This window comes from Tenrec ecaudatus, chromosome 7 (genome assembly GCF_050624435.1).
Source record: "Tenrec ecaudatus isolate mTenEca1 chromosome 7, mTenEca1.hap1, whole genome shotgun sequence".
NCBI lineage: Eukaryota > Metazoa > Chordata > Mammalia > Afrosoricida > Tenrecidae > Tenrec > Tenrec ecaudatus.
Window position 1 is genome coordinate 133,645,853 of NC_134536.1, and position 23,859 is coordinate 133,669,711.

At 46.8% G+C, this 23,859-nt stretch overlaps 1 protein-coding gene across 1 annotated transcript in view; it reads right to left on the reverse strand.

The window, feature by feature from the left end:
- The window catches only part of DNAH8 (dynein axonemal heavy chain 8), a 358,510-nt gene that overhangs the window by 165,297 nt on the left and 169,354 nt on the right, over nucleotides 1-23,859 (reverse strand). Inside the window, exons 48-57 of the mRNA XM_075554113.1 lie at nucleotides 22,461-22,622; nucleotides 17,578-17,824; nucleotides 17,221-17,462; nucleotides 16,958-17,098; nucleotides 14,033-14,270; nucleotides 12,054-12,196; nucleotides 10,945-11,079; nucleotides 10,375-10,497; nucleotides 3,681-3,894; nucleotides 1,518-1,627 (exon numbers count right to left, since the gene is read on the reverse strand). Of these exons, the coding sequence (XP_075410228.1) occupies nucleotides 1,518-1,627; nucleotides 3,681-3,894; nucleotides 10,375-10,497; nucleotides 10,945-11,079; nucleotides 12,054-12,196; nucleotides 14,033-14,270; nucleotides 16,958-17,098; nucleotides 17,221-17,462; nucleotides 17,578-17,824; nucleotides 22,461-22,622 (1,755 nt within the window). The remainder of the gene's footprint in view (nucleotides 1-1,517; nucleotides 1,628-3,680; nucleotides 3,895-10,374; nucleotides 10,498-10,944; nucleotides 11,080-12,053; nucleotides 12,197-14,032; nucleotides 14,271-16,957; nucleotides 17,099-17,220; nucleotides 17,463-17,577; nucleotides 17,825-22,460; nucleotides 22,623-23,859) is intronic.

Below are 23,859 nucleotides of genomic sequence, written 5' to 3' on the forward strand. Positions count from 1 at the left end.
ATCCTGAGGCCACCTTCTTTTTCATATAGCCCAGCTTCACTCATGATCTGCTCAACGTACAGAGTGAACCGTTGTGGGGAGAAGCTACAACTGTCATGCATGCCTTTCCTGATTTTAAACCAGGTGTGTTAGTCTGCGTACTTTAGAGAAACAAATCCACAGAAACAAATCATGTATAAGAGAGAGTTTTATATAAAGGTTACATGCTCATCAAGAAAACATCCCAACCCAGTGCTACCCAAGCCCACAAATCCAACATTAACCTCTATGTCTGACACCAATCCACAAAGTCCTCCTCCATCTCACAAAATACACACTATGATGCCGACTACAGGAGGAAAGCCGAGTCAGTGAACATGTAAGCATCTTAGCACTGACAGGGGCCTCCACACGGCTGCTCCAGCACCCAGGGTTGCGTCAGGTCAGGTCCATGTGGCTTCTTCTCAAGCATGTCTTGCAGGAAGTGAGCCTTGCCAGCTGAAGCAGGGAACTGGCTAAGGCAGCTGCTCCCTGGTCCAACCATCACAAAGCAAGAAACCCGAGAACTAGAGAGGTGAGGCTTACTGAACCGTTTATCTCTCCACCCTTCAATTAACCCCACGTTTATTGGCCAGGTTGGTGTAATAAACTAACTACCTCACCAGGTTTTCACTGCCCTTGGTCTGTGTATCGGTTCTGCCTGAGTTTAGTTAAGTATTCTGATACCACGACTAGCCCTCGTTGCCTTCACCACGTTTTGCCAAGTGTAAACTCCATCTTTCCTTTTCATCTCAAGCCTACGCTTTCTACAAGAGCTGCCCACGTCACCTGGTGGCAGCTATAGGTATGTTCAGCTTGACAGACGCCTCGGCCTTGTTTATGGAAGCCCAGTCTATTTTGTGAAGAATGAACAATTGTTGCATACGGCCGACTCTGACTCATGTCGGCCCCACGTGTTGCAGTGCAGAACCGTTGCGTAGGCTTTTCTTGGCCGTGATCTTTATGGAAGCAGAACACCCTGCCTTCCTTCCGTGGTGCCACTGGATGAGTTCAAACCACCAACCTTTAGGCTGGGAGTTGAGCACAAACCATTGGCAGCACCCAGGGCACCCCGGCGTTAAAGCGCACGCGCATTCATTTCCTAAACCCACATGCCACCTCAGAAAATGACACGAGTGAGCTCTCAAGTCACGTGGAGCGTGGAGTCTCTGGTACTCAATGTATGTGCTCAATCAGCAAACGCGTGTGAGACGTCGTGCCACTGGGGAGACAAGCACACTAATCAGAGGGACTGGTGGAAAAGAAATGCCCTCATTTCAGTAAAATTGAGTTGCGTCTCGGACATCGCGTCTGATTTACAGTTACAGCTCATACATATGGAAAACCTCATTCGGTCAGACCGTTTGCTTCCCAGAGGAGAAAGGTGTCATAAATCCACCTGCACAGGTCAGTTGTCTCTACTGAAAACGTACTGCGACACTTAGGATGCTTGGATCACTTAATGAGTTCTAAGGAGAACGGGGCTGCCCAGTCTGTACCTTAGTCCACTGCCACAACACTCGGCCCGCGGAGACTAAATTCCCAATTAGCTCACATATTTCAGGCTTGAAATGTCTGCAAGGATCAAAGTATCCACAGCCAATGACCCCTGGAAAATAAACAAGATTGACGATGCAAGCTTACCAACAGATTACAAGGTACATGTGTATCCCAGGGAAAAATAAATCCGTACAAGGCCCACTAAGCTGGGTGATGTACGGATTTCATTCAGGGGAGAACTCAGCAGAGAGGCCAGCAAAGCTTCCTACGCAGTGATAAGCATTTTCTGTGTGTGAACTCAAGTAATCTTCCCCACCTTCCATGAGACAGTTGATGAGGTGGATAATGTCCTCATCAGTTATAGGCTGTTCGGGAGGAACTCCATAACACGGAATACATTCAAAAACCAAACTCACTGCCACCGAGTCGATGTTGACCCATAGTGACAAGGTAGACCTGCCCCCGTGAGTTCCTGAAACTGTAACGGTTTGCAGAGTAGAAAACCCTGTCATTCTCCCTTGGAGCAGCTACTGGTTTTGAACTGCTGACCTTGCAGATCGCTGTCCGACAAGTAATTCCCTACTCCACCAGGGCTCCACAAATGGGAAAATATCTCCCCAGAGAGGTGTTGAAGTCTTACCCTAGTGAATTTATGAATATAAGCCCTCTAGGGAAATAGAGTCCTTGGGAGTTAGCATGAGGTCATGCTGGAGTAGGGCAGGCTCTTGTCCTATGCAAGTGGTGCTTGAATAAAAGCGACAGTACGGAGAGGGGCATGGGAGGCTGGAAGAGGACCATGTGACCACAAAGGCAGAAAGGGTTGCTGGGAGCCGCTAAAAACTGGGTGGCGAGAAGCATGGAAGTTACTTTCTCAGAGTCCTCAGAAGGAAATCGTGTGACTGATTTGGAGCCTGATTTTAATTTCTCCTCCAGATCTGCAGGAGAATGAATACTCTCTGTTCTTTAAAGGCATCTGCTGTGTGGTATTTTGTGAACGCAGCCCTAGGACACGCCCTGTTGGTGTACTGGTTATGAGTTGGGCAGTGATTCCCCAAGGTCAACAGTTCAAAACCACCAGCCACTCTTGGGGAGAAAGAGAGAGCTTTCTACTTCCTTGAAGAGTTACAGTCCAGAAACTCACAGGGACGGTTCTACCCTGTCCTACAGGGGCCCTGTGAGTTGGCATTGAATCAATGACGACAGTGTGTTTGAGGATACGGAGACATCTTCCTAATATGAAGGAACCCCAACAGAGAGCTTAGTACCTCTCCCAAGCCCACGCAGCATGCGTGAGGGCAAATCTGGCAGGTGAACCAGGCACCCGGGCTCCGAAGATGGTAAATGAGCAGTCACCCTGAACCAAATGAGAGCTGAACAACTATTCTCTGGGATTCCAGAGGAGGAGATCAGGCCCAGATGGAAAACAAAGGGTTAAGGTCCACACGGGTTGAATGTTGCAGAACTGAATGGCTGGGTCCTGGGCTGGACATGTGGCCATTCATAGGAAACGCCCAACATCGTGGCAGTGGAACCAACGCTGACTCAGAAAATGCCTTTGATGTTAGGGTGTGAAAGTAGATTTTCTCTCCTTCACACCAGCCAGACTATCGGTTGACTCATACCTTCAGCTCTGAGCACGTGTTCAGAAGAAGGTAAGTACAAAAAGCTGCTCAGGAAGCCTGGTGGTTTCCAACGGCTAACCTCGTGGTCAGGAACCCAGCTCACAATCTACCACGACAGGTCCCGGCACTTCTATGGAAAGTTGGCTCTTTCTCCTCGGACCCCCCGTGATGGCTAAATCAAATCGCTCATGCCAGAGCTGCATGGGCCTGATTCTCTGATAAACTGTTGCTGACACAATTTAGGTTTCAGTTTGGTAGCCAAAAATTAAAATAAATAAAAAATCATTTTCACAAGTCCATCAGAGGCTAGCTTTGACGTGGTATCATATTATCGTTAACTTATCATTTATGTGTTGTCATTTCTCTGATGAGTCACGTCAAGAAAACCGAAGCTCCGAGGCTAGCTCGCCTCTAAGGCGAGCCAGCCACCAGGATGCTTCTGAAGATCCCCGAGTCTAATCGCCTGGAAACCCGAGTCTCCGTAGTATTCAGCCCCCACCCCCTCCCTCCTTCCTAAGTAGATTCCAAGAATCTCCATACCAAAAATCTTGTCGATGGAAGCGTTTGAAGGCAAGGTGCAATTAAACACCGTAAACTGTCTTTTTAAGCGCTGTGGGATATCATTGCGACCACCTCCCGGGTGGATCATGGCCGCGATGAGCTGCACGTCGATGATGGTGGTGAAGTCGCCGGGCTTGTCTAAGCTATACATGCCATCCATTTCCATCATCTGCCGCACGATTTCATTCGTGATCTGAAATTTGGTGGAGTAGCGTTTTATTAACGTATCATCATATTTCTACATAACCTCCCACCCACTCACCCTAAAACAAACCAAAAGAAGCCAACATTGCTGCTGAGTGGATTCTGACTCATAATGACCCTACATTGTTCCCATAGGGTTCCCAGGCTGTACTTTTTTTTTTGCTCCGCCCCCCTACTCAGTTATACCTTTAACTTGCAGTCCGGGCCCCTTGTGAATATCCCCCAACCAGATGAAGTACCAAGTGCTTCCCCCCACCCCCTGAATTGGATATCTGCTATCGAGATTCCTCAGGGACTGCGTGCCTTTGCTCCCCCCTCCTTGCTGGTCGTTTGCACTCCCTTCTTGGTTGGCCCCAGGGTGGTCTGGTCAAGTCGGCTGCTCTCCCTCAATTGTATGTCAGGGTTCTCCTCTGTAGCACCGTCCTCTAGGTAGGGGACGTCATGTCAAGAGCTGGGGCCATCTCTGCAGTGCTCTCTGTGATGAGCTGCTTCGACCAGGAACGTCACCCTCAGGGGTTGCTGCACCAGAATGAGGACGTCTCTTGGCTATACTCTTTATGGAAGCAGACTGCCACATCTTCCTCCTACCGAATGGCTATGGGACAGAGTAGAATGCCCACAGGGATTCCAAGGCTGCAGTTTTATGGGAGCAGACTGTCATGTCTGTCGCCCACAGGCCAACTGGTAGGTTTAAAGTGGCAAGTTCTCGGTGGGCTTTGTGTCACTACGGCTCCTTACATTCGTACATAGCTCTGGTTGAGCAGTACAGATGACACTAGGTCCTCAGTGATGTGAATAGATGTCCAGTATCACCTTGTGCCCCATGGTTTGGCCCTTCATCAGTCTAATTACTCTTCCATAATGCAATTTACAAGGAGCCCTGCTGGCTCAGTGGTTGCACGTTGGGCTGGCTAACTGACAGCTCAGCATTTCAAAACCACCAGCTTCTCCCCAGGAGAAAGATGAGGCTTTCTACTTCCATAAGAGCTACAATCACTGCTTGACATTCAATGGATGGATGGGTGGATTGTGATAAGAGTTGTATGATCCCTTAATAAAATGATTTAAAACAAAAAGAGTTACAATCTCAGAAAACTACATGGGGAGTTCTACCCTGCCCAATAGAGTTGTTATGCATCGGCATCAACTCGATGGTGGAGAGTTTGATGGGTTTTGTTTTTTAATGTAATCTGGTGGTGGCGTAGCAGCCCTTCATTGGCCTGTTAGCTGCGAGGTCAGTGGTTCAAAACTACCAGCTGTTCCGAGGGAGGAAGATGGGCTTTCTACTCCCATAAAGAGTTTCAGTCTTGTAAACCCACAAGGGCAGTTCGGAATCGACACGATGGCAGTGTATTTGAGATTCCTTCTTTCTTTTTCTTCTTCACCATGTAATCAATCACCCAATTTGAAAGGGAGTGAGTGTCCTTTGAGTGTGTTCTGCTTGAAGACCTTACATAGTTATTTTGATAGAATCTCTCTCTCTCTCTCTCTCTCTCACACACACACACACACACACACACACACACACACTCTTCCTGTTGCTCAACCTATGGATCTTGAGATATAAGCCTACAAATGTCTCTAGCCTGCGGTCTGACCTACATCAGCCCCCACAATAATGCGAGCAAGTTCCTCGAAGCTGTTATATTGATGCAGATATGGATATCTATCTCCCCATTTCTGTGTCTCCAGAGAACCCTGACTACGACACCCCGTGCACGCTAAACCCGAAGTCAAACGTGTCCAGTGTCAGCTCAGTCTTCTCTTTGCCACCGTGATCGAACTATGTGCTCGACCAATGTGGACAGGCGAGGCTCTGGGTATGTGGTACGATGGCCACAGCGCTCTCAGGCTGACAGCACGCTTCTCTGCAGACATCGTGGGGCGCCACCCTCCGCTCTTCAAAATCCCTTCCATCAGAATGTAGGACAGTTTCCAGTCCGAGCTTTCAGTAGCACATAATGGAGTGTATTGATTTTCAGTTTTATGCCTCATCTCATCCTCTCTGCAGCCTGTCACACGTCTTACACTCTGTCCTTCTTGAAACCTCGTCCTCTCTTGCTTTCAGAAGCCCGATTCTTCCCAGGCTAATCTTGTGGCTTCTCGTTGGTCATCCTCCACCTCCTCAAACCACCCTTTCACCACATATAGCTCCAGGGTTCCATTCTTGGTCCTTTCCATGCCATGGGATGATGTCTGAATCTACACCCTAGACCATCTAAAGAAACTTACATTTGTACAAGTCTTGACTGCAAATCCCGTCTAAGGTCCACTTTTTCTTTTTTTTTTTTTTGGGTCCACTTTTTCATATACAATTCCTACTGGGCATCTCCAAGGGGCAGGTGTACACGCCCCACAAGCGCAGCAGACATCGATGTCACAAGTGTTTGATGAGCGATGCCAATATGCCCCATCTGTGAGTGCTCATTTATGTGTTGCGATGGCACCGGAGGCTATGTGACCAGGAACTCAAATACCAGAGAGGTCACCCATGGTGGACATGTTTTAGCAGAGCTTCCAAATTAAGACATACTAGGAGGAAAGGTCTGGAGATCTACTTCCCAAAATTAGCCAAGGAAACGTTCAGGACCACTACGGAATCTTGTCCGACATAGAGCTGGAAGATGAACCCATAGGTGGGAAGGTTTTCTGGATGCTCGGTGGCCACCACAATGTTCTCGAGCAAATCAAAGACTGTGAAGCTGGGACAGGGCCAAACAACATGTCCTTCTGTTGTGTGCGGGGTCACCACGCATCACAGCCAGCCAGGTGGAAACTGAGAACAATGCCACGTGCCAGGCTCTGTTCAGGCATTGACAGAAACCGCTGTCCTCACGGAATGCACATTCCAATGGTAGAAGGTAAAATGCAATGCATTATGTATGAATTCATAACCAATAAATGGAATACCCTAATAAGAAAACAAAGTAGCAAAGGCAAATACAGAGGACTCAAAGGGAGTGACTGAGGTAGACTTTAGGGGAAGCTTCTCCCGACATAACATCCAAGCAAAGACTTGAAGGAGGTGAGAACACAAAACACTCAGATTAGCTAGGGAAGAACACTCCAGGCCGAGGAAACCGTAAATGCAGAGCCTCTGAGGGGACGTGTACCCCCATAGGTAGAAGAACCTGTTAGTATAGTTAAAGCGAGAGTGACAGACGGAGTGGCGAGATCCAACAGCAAGCACCAGGTCTTTGGGAATGATGAGCGTGTTGGTATTCCATTGGAGAATTCTGAGGAGAGGAGTGTGCCATGTTTTAACTGGTTGCTGATTTGAGAGGAGGCTGGGAGGGACCAGGGACAAAGGAAAACAGTAAGGAAGCCATTGCAAGGCCCAGAATGGGCTGAGTGAAATAAGTCAGACGCACAACGGCAGATATTCTAGGACCCATCAACATAAAATCTCTTGAGTAGGTAAACTTATCTAGAGAGAAGCTATATCAGGGTTTCCAAGGGCGAGGGAGATGGAGAGGTGAGTAGAGTACCAATGCCGGGTGATGAAACATTTTGGAAACAGTGGGGATGGTGGCACCATACTGTGAACGTAATTAATGCCACTGAATCACACACTTACACATGATTAAAGTGGCAAACTTCATGTTATTTTTATCTTACCGCTATCCATTTGCTCAAAAGAGAGAGCTCAGTTGAGGCCCATGATCATGAAGATGAAATGAAACCAGTGTTGTGTGCTTTGCTCCAGCCAAGTTGACCTGCGTGAGTGCTGGTGGGTGGACTGAAGAGGTTGGGGCTTTCGGACACGAGTAGAGGATGTATCCTGGGATGATTGTCATGATGGACTCAGGGATTTAAGCTAGGGAAGCAGGGAAGGAAGGAAATGAGAGGAAAGAGAAGACTATTCAAAGATAGGATCCATGAAGCCGGTCCTAATGAAAGGACAATAACAGTGAGTCAGGGACAGGAATCTTCGTGGAAAGTGGGAGGGGTTGCCTGAGGGTCCGAGATGACTGCCACACATGGTGAGGGGTGGGATCGGGGTCAGAGGGGTAGGTTTTCAGGAAGGAAGGCAATGAGAAGCAAAGAGATACTTCTTTCCCCTCTAAGCCCAGAGGTTCCTTGAGAAGCCTGCAGAGACAATGTCCTGGGGAGCTGGTGGGGTCAGCTCTCGAAGGCAGCAGGAAGATGAGGATTACGTGCAGTGGAGAGGTGGAATCCACAGGGAATATTGTGGATGAGGCAGGGCTTCCAGGGACATTCTGAGTCGGTGTCAGGAGAGGGGAAGAGGAGGAGACCGGGTCAGAGAAGAGCCATGAAGAACCCTTTGGAGATCACTCTCATGGTGTGGACTGACTTGGCAACCTGACCTCCTAGTGGTAAATAGGGACAGAAGATGCGAAGGGACAATGATGGGTGGACGCAAGGCTGATGGTGAGGACGAGACTGTGGATGTTGGCCGGAGGGGTTCTGTGGATCTCGCCAGGAGCCTGCAGCATCGGAAAGGTCCTGTAACAGGGAGTGACTCAGGTGGATCGATTATTCCAACTAGGACCGTGGTGTGTGGTAGAGCGAGGGGAAATGTGGTTTTTAATGTCAAGGATTCCTCAGAAAGAAAAGTATCTAGAATATGAGCTAAAGGAGCATCAATGATAAAACTGAAAGAAGGCCACAAAAGGCATCACTAGTTGCCTACTTCAAGTCAGTTCTGATTCATGGCCACCCCATTTGTGTCGGAGGAGAATTGTAGAGGATGTGTGTGTGTGTGCGCGCGTGTGTTGCTGTTGTTTTGATCTGATTTGCTTTGCTTAAAATAATAGTTTACTGTTTTTCAGTGGGTTCATACTGAAAAATAGGTGGCCATTCAACTGTTTCTACACAAGTTGTTTAGTGACACTGTTCATACCCTCCTGGTGTGTCAAGATTCTCCTTGTTTCCATTTGGATGTCCCATTTCCAATAATCGAGTTTCCCTGCCCTTGTTGAGCAGTGAGGCTCATAGTGATGTGTATTTGTGGGAGAGGGGGTGTTGGTTTGTTTGGGGTTTTTTTTGCTTTGTTTTTTTTAGAAGGAATATACTATTAACAGATGATACTCTTTATTTTATGAGCAAATCTTTTCTTTAAAAGGTGATCTTCCCCTCATAGAGGGGTTTAGGAGAGGAGATGGGTCAGTCAGGGTACGATGTAGTACCAATGAAGAACACAGCTTTCCCCCAGATCCTGGATGCTTCCTCCCCCCAACTACCAGGATCCGAATTCTACCTTGCAGGGCTGGATAGGGCAGAGGTTGTACACTGGTGCATATGGGGGCTGGAGGCACAGGGAATCCAGGGTGGATGATACCTTCAGGACCAAGGGTGTGAGGGGCGATGCTGGGAGAGTGGAGGGTGAGTGGGTTGGAAAGGGGGAACTGATTACAAGGATCCACATGTGACCTCCTCCCTGGGAGATGGACGGCAGAGAAGTGGGGGAAGGGAGACTCTGGATAGGGCAAGATATGACAAAATAACAATGTATAAATTACCAAGGGCACATGAGTGGGGGGAGCGGGGAAGGAGGGGAAAAAAAGAGGGTCTGATGCAAAGTGCTTAAGTGGAGAGCAAATGCTTTGAGAATGATTGGGGCAGGGAATGTGTGGATGTGCTTTATACAATTGATGTATATGTATGGATTGTGATAAGAGTTGTATGAGCCCCTAATAAAATGTAAAAAAATAAAAGAAAAAGAAAGAAAAAAAGAAAATGATTAGGGCAAAGAATGTACAGATGTGCTTTATATAATTGATGTGTGTATATGTATGGATTGTGATAAGAGTTGTATGAGCCTCTAATAAAATGTTTTTAAAAATTTTTTTTAAATAAAAGGTAATCAATCTTAGACCACGGGCTCAAGTAGAAAGCAAATGTTTTGAGAATGATGATGGCAACAAATGTACAAATGTGCTTGACACAATGGATGGATGGATGGATGGATGGATTATGATAAGAGTTATATGAACCCCCAATAAAATTATTTTTAAAATACATGTGCATCCACATCTATTTTTATATATGTGTGTATGTATGTGTGTGTGTGTGCAAACACACAAATTCATATCTGTATACCCACACATTGTGTGTGTATGTATAATCACCTATCTATTTCTTTTTTGACCCTTGTTGAACTCCATAGAATTTTCTATCAGGCCCTTCTTCTGAGGCACCTCTAGGTGCACTTGAACTCCCAAGCTTTTGGTGAGCAGCCAAATGAGGTGACCATTTGCATTGCCCAGGAACTCCCAAAGCAAGAGGAGCCCAGAAAGGACATTAGGAGCAAGTAGCCAGCAAGTCCCAAAAGGGTTTTTGGAGAAAACCACACAGAATTTCCATGACGAAGCATATCAACTAGAAGAGGGGAGTCATAAAGACTGAAAAAAGGTCCTACACGTAATGCTGTGAAGGTTATTGCCATCTACCTTTAAATCACTAAAATGCAATTCAATTTCATCCATAGGAAATATTTCTGATGTACCTGATCTCCCCATTCATTAATCACAGGCATGTTAATATCATCGATAAATACAGTCATTTTCCTTCCTCCAGGTGGGCCATATGTGCTTCCCATCCGCTTGTCCACATAGCTTTCAATGGTTCTCTAGAGAAAAAGGAATGGCTCATTAGCTGTTACACTTTAATCCATCTTCCTAAAAAGGGTAGGCATGCTTGAGAGTAGATTAACTTCTGTTTATTTAACACATGTGAGCATAATCATTACGGTATGCACTGCAAAACTGGGAAAAACCAGTTACTGGAATGTCAGTCATTCATTTATATTCAAAGAGATACACTCCCCAAGAAGCGTCAGCATCTGATAGACATGAGTCCGCCTTAATATTATGTCAAAATGTGCTCTTTATATGTGATTTCATTTTAGCCATAGAGCGCCAACAGTGCCATTGTTTCTTTGGATGCTGTGTGATATTCACTAACATAACACTGATAATAGCCCAACATCATACTATACTTTATAATCACCCACATTTGATTATAACGACCCCTTGAAATGTTTTAAGTGATTACTAGAGAAAATGACGGGTCTGACCTGAAACATCATTGGTTCTGTGGCAGATGAAAAGTTCAGAGATTTGGACAGCTGTACTTCAGGATCATATTTTTTCAAATAGGCCTTAATCATCACTGTTTTTGCAGTTCCCTGCTCCCCAGTGAGCAGAACAGCCTGCAATCATAGGATACTCGTGGGGAAAGGTGTTCAACAGCGTGTTTATTTTAAAACATCCTACAGTTCTACCAGCCAGTCTTACATGTCTTTCAAATAATTCAACAATTTGTCATTACTTTTCAGAATTTCATCTATATCAAAGTAAACGCCAGTTTTATTTAAATTAAATATCTAACTGTAAAATGTATAGCATTTTCCAGCATAACATAAAAGGCTGTAAAAACTGTGGGTGGATATTCATGTCACTTTGAGAGTCCCATGAAGGGACACTTTATAAGCAGATTTGCCGGCCCATCCAAGGCTGGCAGTCAGCATACAGGGGCTAATAGATTGGGTGTGTTCTAGGTATGTGAGAGTTAAAGTTTATTGCACCAACCTGGCCGAAAACACATGTGGGGTTAATTAAAGGGCGGAGGGATAAATGGCTTGGTGAGCCTCGCCTTTCAAGTTCTCTGGTCTCTTGCTTTCCGATGGTCGGAACAGGGTGCAGCTGCCTTAGCCAGTTCCCTACCTCAGCTGGCAAGGCACACTTCCTGCGAGACACCCCTGAGGAGAAGCTGCATGGACCTGCCTCAATGCAGCCCTGGGTGCTGGAGCAGCCATGTGGAGACCCCTGCCAGCGCTGAGATGCGCACATGTTCACTGACTCGGCTTTCCTCCTCAAGTCAGTGTCATTGCATGTGTTTTGTGAGATGGAGGAGGACTTTGTGGATTGGTTTTGGACATATGGGTTAATGTTGGACTTGTGGGCTTGGACAGCGCTGGGTTGGGATGCTTTCTTGATGTGCACTTACTCTTTATATAAAACTCTCTCTCACATATGAGTTTCTGTGGATGTGTTTCTCTAATGTAACCAGACTAACGTTTCCTTCAAATGACAGTCCCTGGGGCCTTTGATCAATAGTTTTAATTTTTCTATCTGTAGTGTTTCTTCGGTGGTTTTCAATCCTCTAAGAAACTGTTTCACTTACTTTATGCTGTTTTGCAATGGTGTCTATCAAAAAGTTTGTTCTAACATTGTCGACATTCGGAACCAAAATTGAAGAATATTCAGGAATGCTGTCAGTTGGATAGTAGTATGGCTGGAGCTTCTTATTCCAATGCTCCCAGTCACCTAAACAACATACAAAATGCCATCTTGATCAAACTGTCTTCTTCAAACGTTATCTCAGAATTAAAAAAAAAAAAAAAGCAAGTGTTCTAAGCAATGACCGGGGGGAAAAACATATGAACATTTCAAACATGTTCTTAAAACATGTCAAAATATTTGTGCATTTGATCATTTCCATTTGTGTAGACTCTTGCTCGGTGTCAGCAGTTTTTACATTGTTTTTACATTGATTAGTCATTCACCCAGTTGCGGCCTCAAATGGAATTTGAACCAGCTGGTTACACGAGTGACGTAATGGAGGTCTAGTAAGAAGATCACAGTAACTAACTACAAGGAAGGGAAACCAGAGACTGACATAGACTGTTTCCCAGGAGAAATGTGAAAAAGAAACCTTGCCCCAAGATTGCAAATTAGGAAACTCAAGTGCTTTAAGGGTGTGGATGGAGCAAAGCTTTGTCAACATTAGGCATTATGAGTCCTAATCCTTTTAATTTTAACCACTCTAGGCACTGTGTCTCTGACTCAGGGCGGCCCTTTAGGGCCGAGGAGAACCACCCCTGTGGACTTCTCATCATCAAAGTCTTGCCTTTTTGATGTCTCCACCACCTTGCTTCTTCTTTGTTCTTGCTTATAACGATGGTGATATTAAATATTTATCTTTGCAAGGCTGACTGAGCTTGCCAAGTATAATTTAGTTCACTAGTTTTGACCAGGGCATCTTGCAGTGTTGAAGAGCTCCTAAAATCCTAAGAACAAATAGCTCTCTCTCTATACTCAGTTGCCATGCCTATACATCGAATCCTCGAAAAATGTATTAGAAGCAATGAGTTTAGTTAGCAAGGCCCAGGTGACTGGGGTTTTCTTTGTGAGAAGGATTTGAATGATGAATCCAATGTCTTGAGTAGACATTAGGATATCTAATTCTCGATGAAGTATGGTAGCTTGTACTTTTAAAATTTTTGTGTGGTTCATCTATATGGCAAATAGACCAACACGGAGTTGTCTAATATTCCCTCCTTCGTGTTCAGTGTGTGTCCCCACTTTAACTTCTGAGAATGGTTTTTGTTTCTCCCCCCTTTTGTTCTAAGAAGGTATTAATTTCATGAATTCTCCTCAAAGAATCGGCTCTTGGTTTTATTGATCTTGTTTTCATATACTGCTCTTCTATTTCATTAATTTCTACCTTAAGCGTTAGGCTCTCTTCTGCTTGGTCTAGGTTTCATTTGATCTTTTCCCCGCCTAGTTTATTAAGAAGGAAAGTGAGCTCATTGTTCTGAAGCCTGTCTTCTTTCTTAATGTGAGCGCTGAATGCTGGATACTCTCCGCTACTAGGATTTGTTTCATGGCCCAGAATGTTTTGGTAAATGTTCTTGGTGATCTTCTGCAGTTTAATGGGTCCTGGTGGTGGAGTGGTTACAGCTGGTGGGAAGGTGGGGATGGGAGGGAGGAAAAGGAGCTTTTTTGGAGCCCATTCCAAGGGCTCAAGTAGAATGAAAATATTTTGGAAATGTTGATGGCCACATATGTACAAGTGTGCTTAATACAACGGAGTGATGGATTGTCATAAGATTTTTAAGTGCATCCCAATAAAATGATTAATAATTTTAAAACAACAGTTACAGTTTCCGAAACCCAGAGAGGGTTACTATGAATCAGCACCGACTCGATGACAGTGAGTGAGTGAGAGAGTGAGTGAATGAGTGAATGAAAGAGTGAGTGAGTGAGTAAGTGAGTGAGTGAGTGAGTGAGCGAGCGAGTGAGCTGAGGTTAGGAAGTTTCCATTTTCCCCAGTTAAAATTAAATGTCACTTTATTGAATAGACAATGGCCACCTGCTTACCATAATCAGTCACAAAATACTCATACATGGTGTGAGTCGTGTCCTTAGGTATTTCTGGCAAGCTGATCTTGCTCTGGTGGCTCCGTAAGAAGGCTTCCAGCTTTTCTCTGTTTTCCAGTTCCAGAAGGGCCCCCAAACTCCACATGATGCCAAACACAAACAGCTTGTGCAGGTGCTCGAGGCAAGAGACCCCGCCTTCTTCTTTGGACGGTATTAAACCTTCCAGGAGAGTCAGAGACTGAAACAACAATGACGGCAAGAGTTCAAAGAATAAGACAGCTTAAAAGGAGGAAGGGTGAGGAAAGGAAATAAAGATATTTCAAGACACTGCTTGGTCACTGCCCTACAAAAACCCTCACTGGCACGGAGTCCATGCTGACTCATAGGCCCTTTACACACAGTAGAACGGCCCCTGGGGGGTTCCGAGATGGGAACTCTTTACCAGAGTAGAAAGCCTGGGCTTTCTCCCACGGAGCAGCGGGTGGTTTCAAACTGCTGACCTTGCCATAAACAGCCCAGTGGGTAACCCACTCTGCCACCAGGGCTCCTTCACTGTCTGACAGTCAACGATAGAAAGATGTCAGAAGAAAGGCTGGTCTGCTTGATCTACAACAGTGGTTCTCAACCTTCCTCACGCCATGACCCTTTCACACAGGTCCTCATGGGGTGGTGACCCCCCCCCGCCCCCCCCCGCCAACCATAACAGTATTTTCGTTGCTGCTTCATCACTGTCATTTTGCTACTGTGATGAATCGGGTGACCCCTGTGAAAGGGTCGTTTGACCCCCAAAGGGGTCGTGACCCACAGGTTGAGAACCACTACTCTAGAATGCCTGCTGAACTGGGAACCTGGAGGGGTGGTTTCTGCCCCGCAACTGTGTCACTAACTGCCCATGCAGAGCCTCCTTCTGCTCTGGAAAGCAAAGGGCCTACCCGTGGTGTTTTCTTAGGAGCCCTGGGGGTGGGGGGGCGTGGTTGCTGGGCTGCTTACTAAGCTCACTGTCAACAGTTTGAACCCGCTCTGATGGTGAAGGACCGAAGCTTTCTGCTCCTCATTCCTTTGGAGGAATCCACCCCACGGCAGTGAGGATTTTTTTTTTTTTTTTTTTTTTTGCGTTTTTGAAGTGTCTTCTGAAGTAGCTGGTTCTAAAGTTTAATGGCTACACGTGTTCTGATGATTTGATATGCCTCTCTCTCTTTCTCTCAAATATTTTCCAGAGGCCAGTGAATGATGACCCCTGGGCCAGCTACCCGGTTTTTGTAGATCAAAAATTGTACTGGCCCACAGTCACGCATTCACGTAAAGGTCTGCCTGCTGTCCGTGACCTTTGAGGGACAGAGGTGCGACCACTTATTGCAGCAGGAAGCCATGTATGTGACCGCGACCGTGTCAGTGTGAGCACAAAATTATCTCAAAGTGAAAGGCTCACTTCTAGAATGCCTGGTAAGGAGCCCCGGGGGAGCAGGGGTTAGTGAACATGCTCGGCTGCTCACAGAAAGGTTGGGGGTTCAAGGGCAGCAGCCACTGCAAAGAAGACAGCCGTGGCCCTCTGCTTCCTGAAAGAGCAGAGCCGGGGAAGCCAGCAGAGCCCTTCCGCTCTGTCCTAGGCAGGAGTGCTCAGTGAGAATCCGCTAGAAGGCAGTGGGCCTTAGCTTATTTGTTTGTTTGTTTGTTTTTAAAAGACTACAAAAACGTGTTGATTGGGGTCTTTTAGGTGCCATTTCTAAGGATGCACACTGACTGACTAAATCCTCACACTAACAGAAAATCTAAACCTCAAAGTGGGGATTAGAGATCCCCACCATCACCACCACCTAGATTGGGATTTTGTGAGCCATTGTACATCTGCAACTTGTTTGGTTGTTTTTTGAAGACAAGTAGCGAAAAAGAGGTAGGGAAGAATGGAATGCCACAAACCACTTCTCAGGGAATGTGTGCAAAGGTTGGCAGTTCAAACCTACCAGGTTCTCTGCCACAGAAAGCCAAGACTGTCTGCCACCAAAAAGATTTATGGCCTCGGAAACACTATGGAGCGTCTCCATGTGCCCGCACCAGCTCGATGGCAGCTGGCTCTTTGTTTGGGGGTGTTTGGGGGTGTATACATCGCACTTTCTGTGAAACCGCCTGTCTGATTTATTCATTTTATTGACTGTGTGTCAGAGACATTTCTCTGGGACAAATCAAACAGCCCGAAGGCAGAGCCCCGATGTGAATTAAGCTCCCCCTGAATTCTATCGACAGGGGTGGGAAGGGTCTTATGATCAGACAGCGCACAGTGGAGAGTGAATTCCTGCAGGTATGGCTAGGTTGACATCTTCCCGTTTGATTTCCATTGTGACCCGTTTTTCACTTGTTCTAGTGTTTATTACTTTTTGCTCTCTTTTGGACGGGGTTTTTCTGTGCTTTTATGTTGTTGTTGGGTTGTTGGGGGGGGGGCGTTTGTGCATGGATCACTGTGTATGAAATCCAGTGACAGGCAAATCCATGCGTCTTGGGACGATGACAAGGGAGGTTTCAGGGAAACTGCTGCGGCAGAATCAACCCAGTGACAGTGAGTGTGTTTTGAGTTTTTGAAGAAACTCAAGTAGCTTTCTGGAGAAAGCTACTTCATGGAGAACTATAGATTCTGGGTACAAGAATGAAGAAAATGTTCTAAAAATGATAGTCGTCATGCTTGCCAACTCTTTTTAATAGATTTAGATCATTGGATTGTATGGTAGGTGGATTACGTGTCAACGAAACTTTTAAAGTCTAAAATTAAACTAAATGTATTTTAAGGAAATAAACGGTTTCAAAAGGACACATATGGCCTGCAATCAGTTTCTGGTTTAGAGACCACTAAATTGCAACTGAAGAACAAAGCCCTCCCAATCTAAGTGATGTGTGGACCCCCCTCCCCTCCCCCTTCCCCCCAAAAATTCTTACTTGCACAATATAGTTACACTCTAAGAGCTGCATTTTTGGATTGAGGTTCAGTTTCATAAATGTGTACGCGTCCTCAAATATTTTGTCATACAAATTTAGGAACACAGAGGCTTCCTGTGGGGTGCGCTTCTTTAACCATGCCTGCGACAAAGAAAGAGGGTCCCTGTTTATGAAGGAAGTGAGACCAGGGCGGGGCGGGGGGGGGGGAGAGCCATGGGGAGGGCCCACACCCTGCTGCGGCTGGTCCCCCGGGAGGTCCCCACCTGCAAGATGGGCCTCCAGCTGAGCGCGGAGCTGCTGATGTAGACCATGCCCATCCGAGACACGGTGGCCGGAGAGGCGTTCTCGATGTTGTGGACCTCAAACAGAAGCTTACAGTTGGGGGCCATGGGGATGCGATCCCCGTTGGCCAGGGTGAGGGTTTTATTGTCGTCCAGCACAGAATTTAAATTCTCAATCCAAATGGCGTCGACAGGGCCGTCTAAGATGAGGAAAATATTTTCACCTGCGCGGAATTAAAACAGAAAAGGGCTGCATTAGGAAGGGCTTGGCTGCGCAAACGTGATGTTGCTAATACACTGGCAGGGGGTCGACGGTCGCCAAGGCGGGCGTATGGGCACCTTTCTTAGCTTTTAACGTTTTTCTCCACAGAGTAGAGAAAATTCCATCTGTCCAGTCGTTGGTGGCGGTGTCCAGTCTGCCAAACATCTGGGGCGCGGTGATGGCCTTTGGATTCATCCGCATTTCTCTGTGCGGCCTGCCGCATTCCGTGAGGGCCTTCATCAGGATGGTGATAACGGATGTTTTCCCAGACCCGCTGGGCCCGAGGGTCATCAAGCCGTGGCGGACCAGAGAGGTCTCGTATAGCTGCAGAGGTAGACACGACATTGGATATGTCACTGAGGGCGCTCCTGCTGGCAGTCCTAGAAGTACTTTGCTGGAAGGCGCAAGGCATTGAATGAGCCCTTCAGCTGTGCGTGTTCAACAATTAGTCCTCTGTACACCAATCTTCATGGCAACGGTAGTCACGAGTGCCCCCCCCCACACACACACAAACAGATACACGGGTGAATGTAAGGTGGCCCCCACGTACAATGGATTAGCGCTCAGCCATCGCAGAAATGAAATCCAGACACTCACCACGACCTGGAAGAACCTGGAAAATACTATGCCAAGTTCCACAGGCCAGACACACGAGGACAGATAGTGGATGGCCCCGTGTATATGGAGCATCTAGACTAGACATGCATATGGTCAAAAGCAAGCAGTGGGGAGGTACTGCTTTCCAAGTCCTGAGCCTCTTTGCCGGTGATGGAAACATTTGGAAACAATAGGGGTGATGGTTGCACCCTACAGTGAGTGTAATTAATTGTGCACTTAAAATGGTTACAATGTGTATACACACACACACACACACACACACACAATTCTACTCAATATTCTCAAAAGAGGAGAACATGTAAAAACTGTTGTCATCGCTAGCTGTGAATAGCCAAATCGGACCACATTGTAAAGCGACCTAGATGATATAGAATGAATGATGGCCATGTGAAAGATGAGTTACAATGGGAAGTAACTAGTTCAGGATGCAGTTTTTGAATCAGTGTGATTGGGGTATGAGTCGGCATGGACTGGATGGCAGTGAGTTGGGGGTTTTGTTTGTTTGTTTGAGTAAATAAGCAGGTTTATTTCCCACCTCACGCCCCACCCCCACCCCACCCCAAAAAAGAAACAGGTGAAAACGTTCTCTGCATCCAATGTGATCATGCCGCCCCCTCGTGGTGGCCAGAAGCAATACAAACTGTCAGCCTGGAGCTCCAAGTGACACCTGCCTTCCGGTGTAGCAGGCCTTGAAATGAAGATGGATGCAGGTGACTTATTCAGAGAGTGCTCCCAGGAGGAACTGACAAGCAGTGGGGAATGTGGGACATAAATGGGAAGGAGAGCAGGTTGCAATTAGGGGGCAAAGTCCCATGGGGGGCAGCCTGATCCTGTGGAGGTGACTCTGGATTCCACCCGAGGGTTTGTCCCTCCCGGAAGCTTGACCCTCCTATCCAGGACCCATCACTCCTTAACTGAGGAGAGGCTGGTTTGGAAGGGGACTGGGGGATAGGCACTGCCTATCTGGCAACAGAGTGGAAACAGACAAAGCAAAAGCATTGCTGCCAAAAGGATCCCAAGGTAGTCACCTTCTAGGACAGAGGAGCATTGTCCAGAGGATTCCCCGAGCTGTAAATCGTGATGGAAGCAGATTGCTAAATCATACCATTCTCCTACAGAGGAGGCAGTGGATTCAAACGGCCACCCTTTGGGGTAAAGGCAAGTGCCGAATCATTGTGTCACGGTTGCTGGCCCCTGAGTCCTGAAGGGAGAAGCCCACACACACGGAGGATGAGGGAGGAGCGCATGGGAATGGTGATGGGGGCTCACGAAAGAATGAAATACTCTGGTCCCCACCCAGAGAGAAGAGGAGGAGGTTAGTACTCTGGGCTCCGTGTAGACCAGTGGATCTCACAGAAGCTCTTTGCCCAGCAACATTTTAAAAGAAAAGGTGTGAAGTGCCTTATAATACGCAGGTGAGCGAAACTGCTTACATTTTTCCTAGAGAGTTCCTTGTAAATTTTGAGTCTGTCCCATACACATCTGATAAACTGGCCACCAAAAAAAGGTAAGGCTAAATAAGGATTTTTTTTCAAAAGCCCTTTTTAACGTTCTTTTAATTTATTCATTTGTTCTTTTAATTTATTCATTCAAGTTGGAGAAACACCCCCAAAGCAGCAGGTCCACACAGACTTAATTCTGTGGTTGCTCTACAACAGGGGTCTTCAAACTTTTTAAACAGGGGGCCAGTTCACTGTGAAAAGATTATGGAACTTCCCCATGAATTGCGAAGCTCTTTTGTATCGTTGCAAAAAGTGTTCTCAGTAGGATGTGTGGGTCCTAGAGGGATGGTGCCGGTTGACTTCAAACTTTTTTAACAGGGGGCCAGTTCACTGTCCCTCAGACCCGTTGGAGGGCCAGGTCATCGTTTATAAAAAACTATGAACAAATTCCTATGCATACTGCACATATCTTATTTTGAAGTGAAAAAAACAAATGGGGCAAAAACACCCAGCAGGCTGAATAAATGTCCTCCACGGGCCGCATGTGGCCCACGGGATTCCTGCTCTACAACTTCTCCACTCTGCTGATAGAGGAGTCAGGTAGTTATCCACAGATAAGAGCCATGTGAAAACGCTCCCAGGGCCTCACCTGGCATCCTCGTCTGACTTCACAAAGAAAGAGACTCGCCAAGATCAGCATCCACAGCCCAAAGCTGATTCTGGTGAGGTGGAGGTCAGCTGTAACTCCATCCTGCCACCCTTTAATCAACTCTGACATCAGCCACCCCTCCCACGGCGTTCTACTTCTCTGTGGGTATGTTGTCCTGCCCAGACAGAACTCACAGACAACACACATTGGGTTTTTGTTTGGGGGGGGGGGGTGTCGGGAGAGGGACTTAGGAAAATACCAGTTGACGGGTTACAAGTCCTGGTTAGGAAGAATGGGCTAGAATTTCTGATCAAGATCAGGAAGCAGGTAGACAAGTCTCTGTTTTAAGTACAGGATCTTTCCATCAGCGACTCTCCGTTGGGCAGGCCTCTCTCAGTGCCCCCAGGACAGGCTCCTTTGAGCTCTAGGTCCTTGGCCCCACCTGGGGCTGCCATCTGACCTGCTTTGGCAAGTATTACAGAGCTCTGTAGCTCCACCAGCAAGTTCCCAGAGGCAACTCATCCACCAGGAAGCCTCCTGCCCCAAGGCACTCAGCCCTCACTCCAAGGGTCTGCTTGCCCACGGTAGCCACCTGCTCCATGAACCTGGAGGCCCATCGCACCATCACATGCTGGTCTTCTGTTCTGCTGCCACCTTTTCTCTGCCACTGCAGCTCATGGTCCCATCTCCAGTGCCACAGCTCTGTCTCATGCTCCCTCTCTCTCCCCACCCTGGGTCTTAGGAGTTCTCAGCACAAGGCACCAGCATCCAAAGGATACAATCTATGCGTGGATGGTAATCAGCTCTCCTCTTTGCTCAGAGATTCATTCTCTTTTGAAGCTGCATGGAATGGAAAAACTGACGAATCCCCTGGGTAGGGTTTCGGAACCCCACAGGGCAGCGCATTTGAGTGTTCTTGGAGGTGAACCAATAAAACCAGTGGATGTGCAGCCCATTCCCACACAGGGTGGCCCCGGGCATTTCAGACAAGAACTGGGCTCACAGGGTCTTCAATGGGTGGGGTTTGTTCTCAAACAGATTACTCATTTAGACCACCCAAGTGCCCATGCGTCTTTAAGACACCTGGATGAAGAAAGCACTGCCGGATTGGTATGAGACCCTTACTGGGCCTTTCCATCTGCCATGTTTCTATCATCTACAAAGAGCCCTCATGGTGGTGTGGGCTAGGTGTTGGCCCACCCACTGCAAGGTCAGTGGTTCTAACCCACCAGCTGCTCTGGGGGGGAAGGATGAGGCAGTCTGGTCCCGTGATGATTTGTAATCTATCTCAGAAGCATTGTATAGAGCCACTAGGAGTCCAGGTCGACTTGATGGCTGTGAGATTCCTCTCTAGAATGGTTTTTGCTTCACATGGACAGGACAGAAGATAAAGAGGATCTTAAGCAATATCTTTAACCGTTTAGAGTCTCAGGAGTTTTGCTTCTTTCTTGTGGGTTGTGTTCCTGCAGAAGGTGGCACTGATTCTTACAGGGAAGCATCTGATTCTTAAGATGCCAGGCTACCTCCAACTTTCTCACCAAGAGTGCATAACATGGCCAGTAGACTGCAGCTCGATCACAGTGAGGCAAGTTGACCGGTGCCATCCCTCTAGGACCAACACACCCTCCTGAGAACACGTTTTGCAATGATACAAAAGAGCTTTGCAATTCATGGGGAAGTTCCATAATCACTTCACTCCATTTTCCCCCAACAACTTTTAAAAGGCCTCTCCTATAAGGTGTTTTGATTTTGTTTCAATACCTACATCAAGCTAGGCCACTATCATGGTTTCTTATTAAAATGATCTTTAAGGGCATATGGCTAGTGTTATACTGATAACAGGTTTAATAAAAGACCTTTGCCTGCAATGGGAACAGTGATACCAGCAGGGCAGGGGAAAGATGGGGAGCAGAGGGGAGGAAGGGGGAACCAATCGCAATGATCGACACATAACCACACTTACGCCCCCTCCAAGGGGAGGAATAACAGAAACCATGGGGGAAGGGAGACAGCAGTCAGTTTGAGATATAAAAATAATAATAATTTATAATTTATCAAGGGGTCACAAAAGTGGGGGGAGGGAGGGAAAAAAGAGGAACTACTAAGAGCTCAATAGAAAGTATATGTCTAGAAAAGAATGATATGTACAAATAGGCTTTATACAATTGAGGTATGGATTGTATAAGAGTTGTGAGAGCCCCTAATAAAATGATCTTTTAATAAAAAAATTATTTTTAAAATATATCTTTACCTGCACGAGTTTGAGGTTCCAGGGGGGATGGTTAATCAACCCTTCTGCTGCCACCTGGTTGGCAACTGCAGCTTGCAGCTCCACATACGTGCTGCTGTCTAGTTGAAGTCCTGGAAACAGGTCGTTGATCAAGCTAAGGAAGAGGGGCTCATCTTCATCAACCTAAAAGGTCACAGGTGAAAGGAAATTTACTCAGTCAATAGGTACTTAACAACTGACTAGTATAGGCATCGCACTTAGATCCAGAGAATTATTTATTACTCTTTTCAGACCAGACCTGTAGCTTCTAGAACATTCTTCTGAACACCACCTATAGGACAGGAGTCAAGTCCCTTGACCTCCAAAGCATTCAGTAATCTAGCTTCCAACTACTACACCAAGGTCTGATCTCATTGCCATCGCACATGAATACTGTTTCTCACGGCCAGTGGGAAGACATGCCATTCAGTTACAACTCTGCGAAAGTAGAGTGCTAATATTTCATTTAAATCAGAAGACTACCCATAGTCCTACATGATCAATGACTAATTCATACCCGTTGGTTAGAAAACACCATGGCAGCGGGGCTCTGCTTTCTTACCAGCAGTAGGTTTTGATTAAACCCTATGTCATTAACACATAAATCACTCCATTCCCAATCGCTGACCACTTCTTGAGTTCTCCGTATCCTTCGGGGCGCTCTTGATATTTCCGTGAGTGATGCTTGCCTAGGCATTTCAAGAACACCATCACCCCACAGAGGCTGTGGCGTGTACTGGACGGACCTGAGCACTTGGCATTGGAAAGCCTGTGGGGCTTTGGTGCTAGTCAGTTTCAGCTGACTCTGACGATAGAGTGGGATCCTTAAGCCCTCTGTATTTCTGCCCCTTCACAGTCAAACTGGACTATCCGTGGACCAGCCATGCTCTGGCCCTAGCCCACAGAGTCCCTATGAGGCTCAGGGCAGACCCCAAAGGCTTTGAAACAGTCAGACCTTTCCAGGTGTCCCTGGTTAGTTTTTGGTAACTGATATTTGAGTTCCTCGGGAACTCTTGCTTCCTCAACCTTGTGCCTCCTCCAGGTAACGGACTCCATGGGCAAGTCTCTCGTGACTCTGTCCATCAGCTCGGTCTACACAGCCTGTCTGGCCTCGGGAGAAGCCTGAAAGCGGGGACATTTCTCTTCTACTCGCCACAGCAAGCCTGCCGTGCGATTTTGGAAAACAGGCCTGGGGTTGGTGTGAGAGGGACTCATCGAAGCTGGCTAGCCAGCCAGAGGGAAAAAACAGCACAACGCTGCATGGCTCCATTTGAGTCCAGATTTCAAATAGAGAATTCCCGTTACATTACGAATAGCCATTGGTGCCTCAGAGGGGATGCACTCAGCTGCTAACCGAAAGAGGAGCAGCCGTAACCTCCCC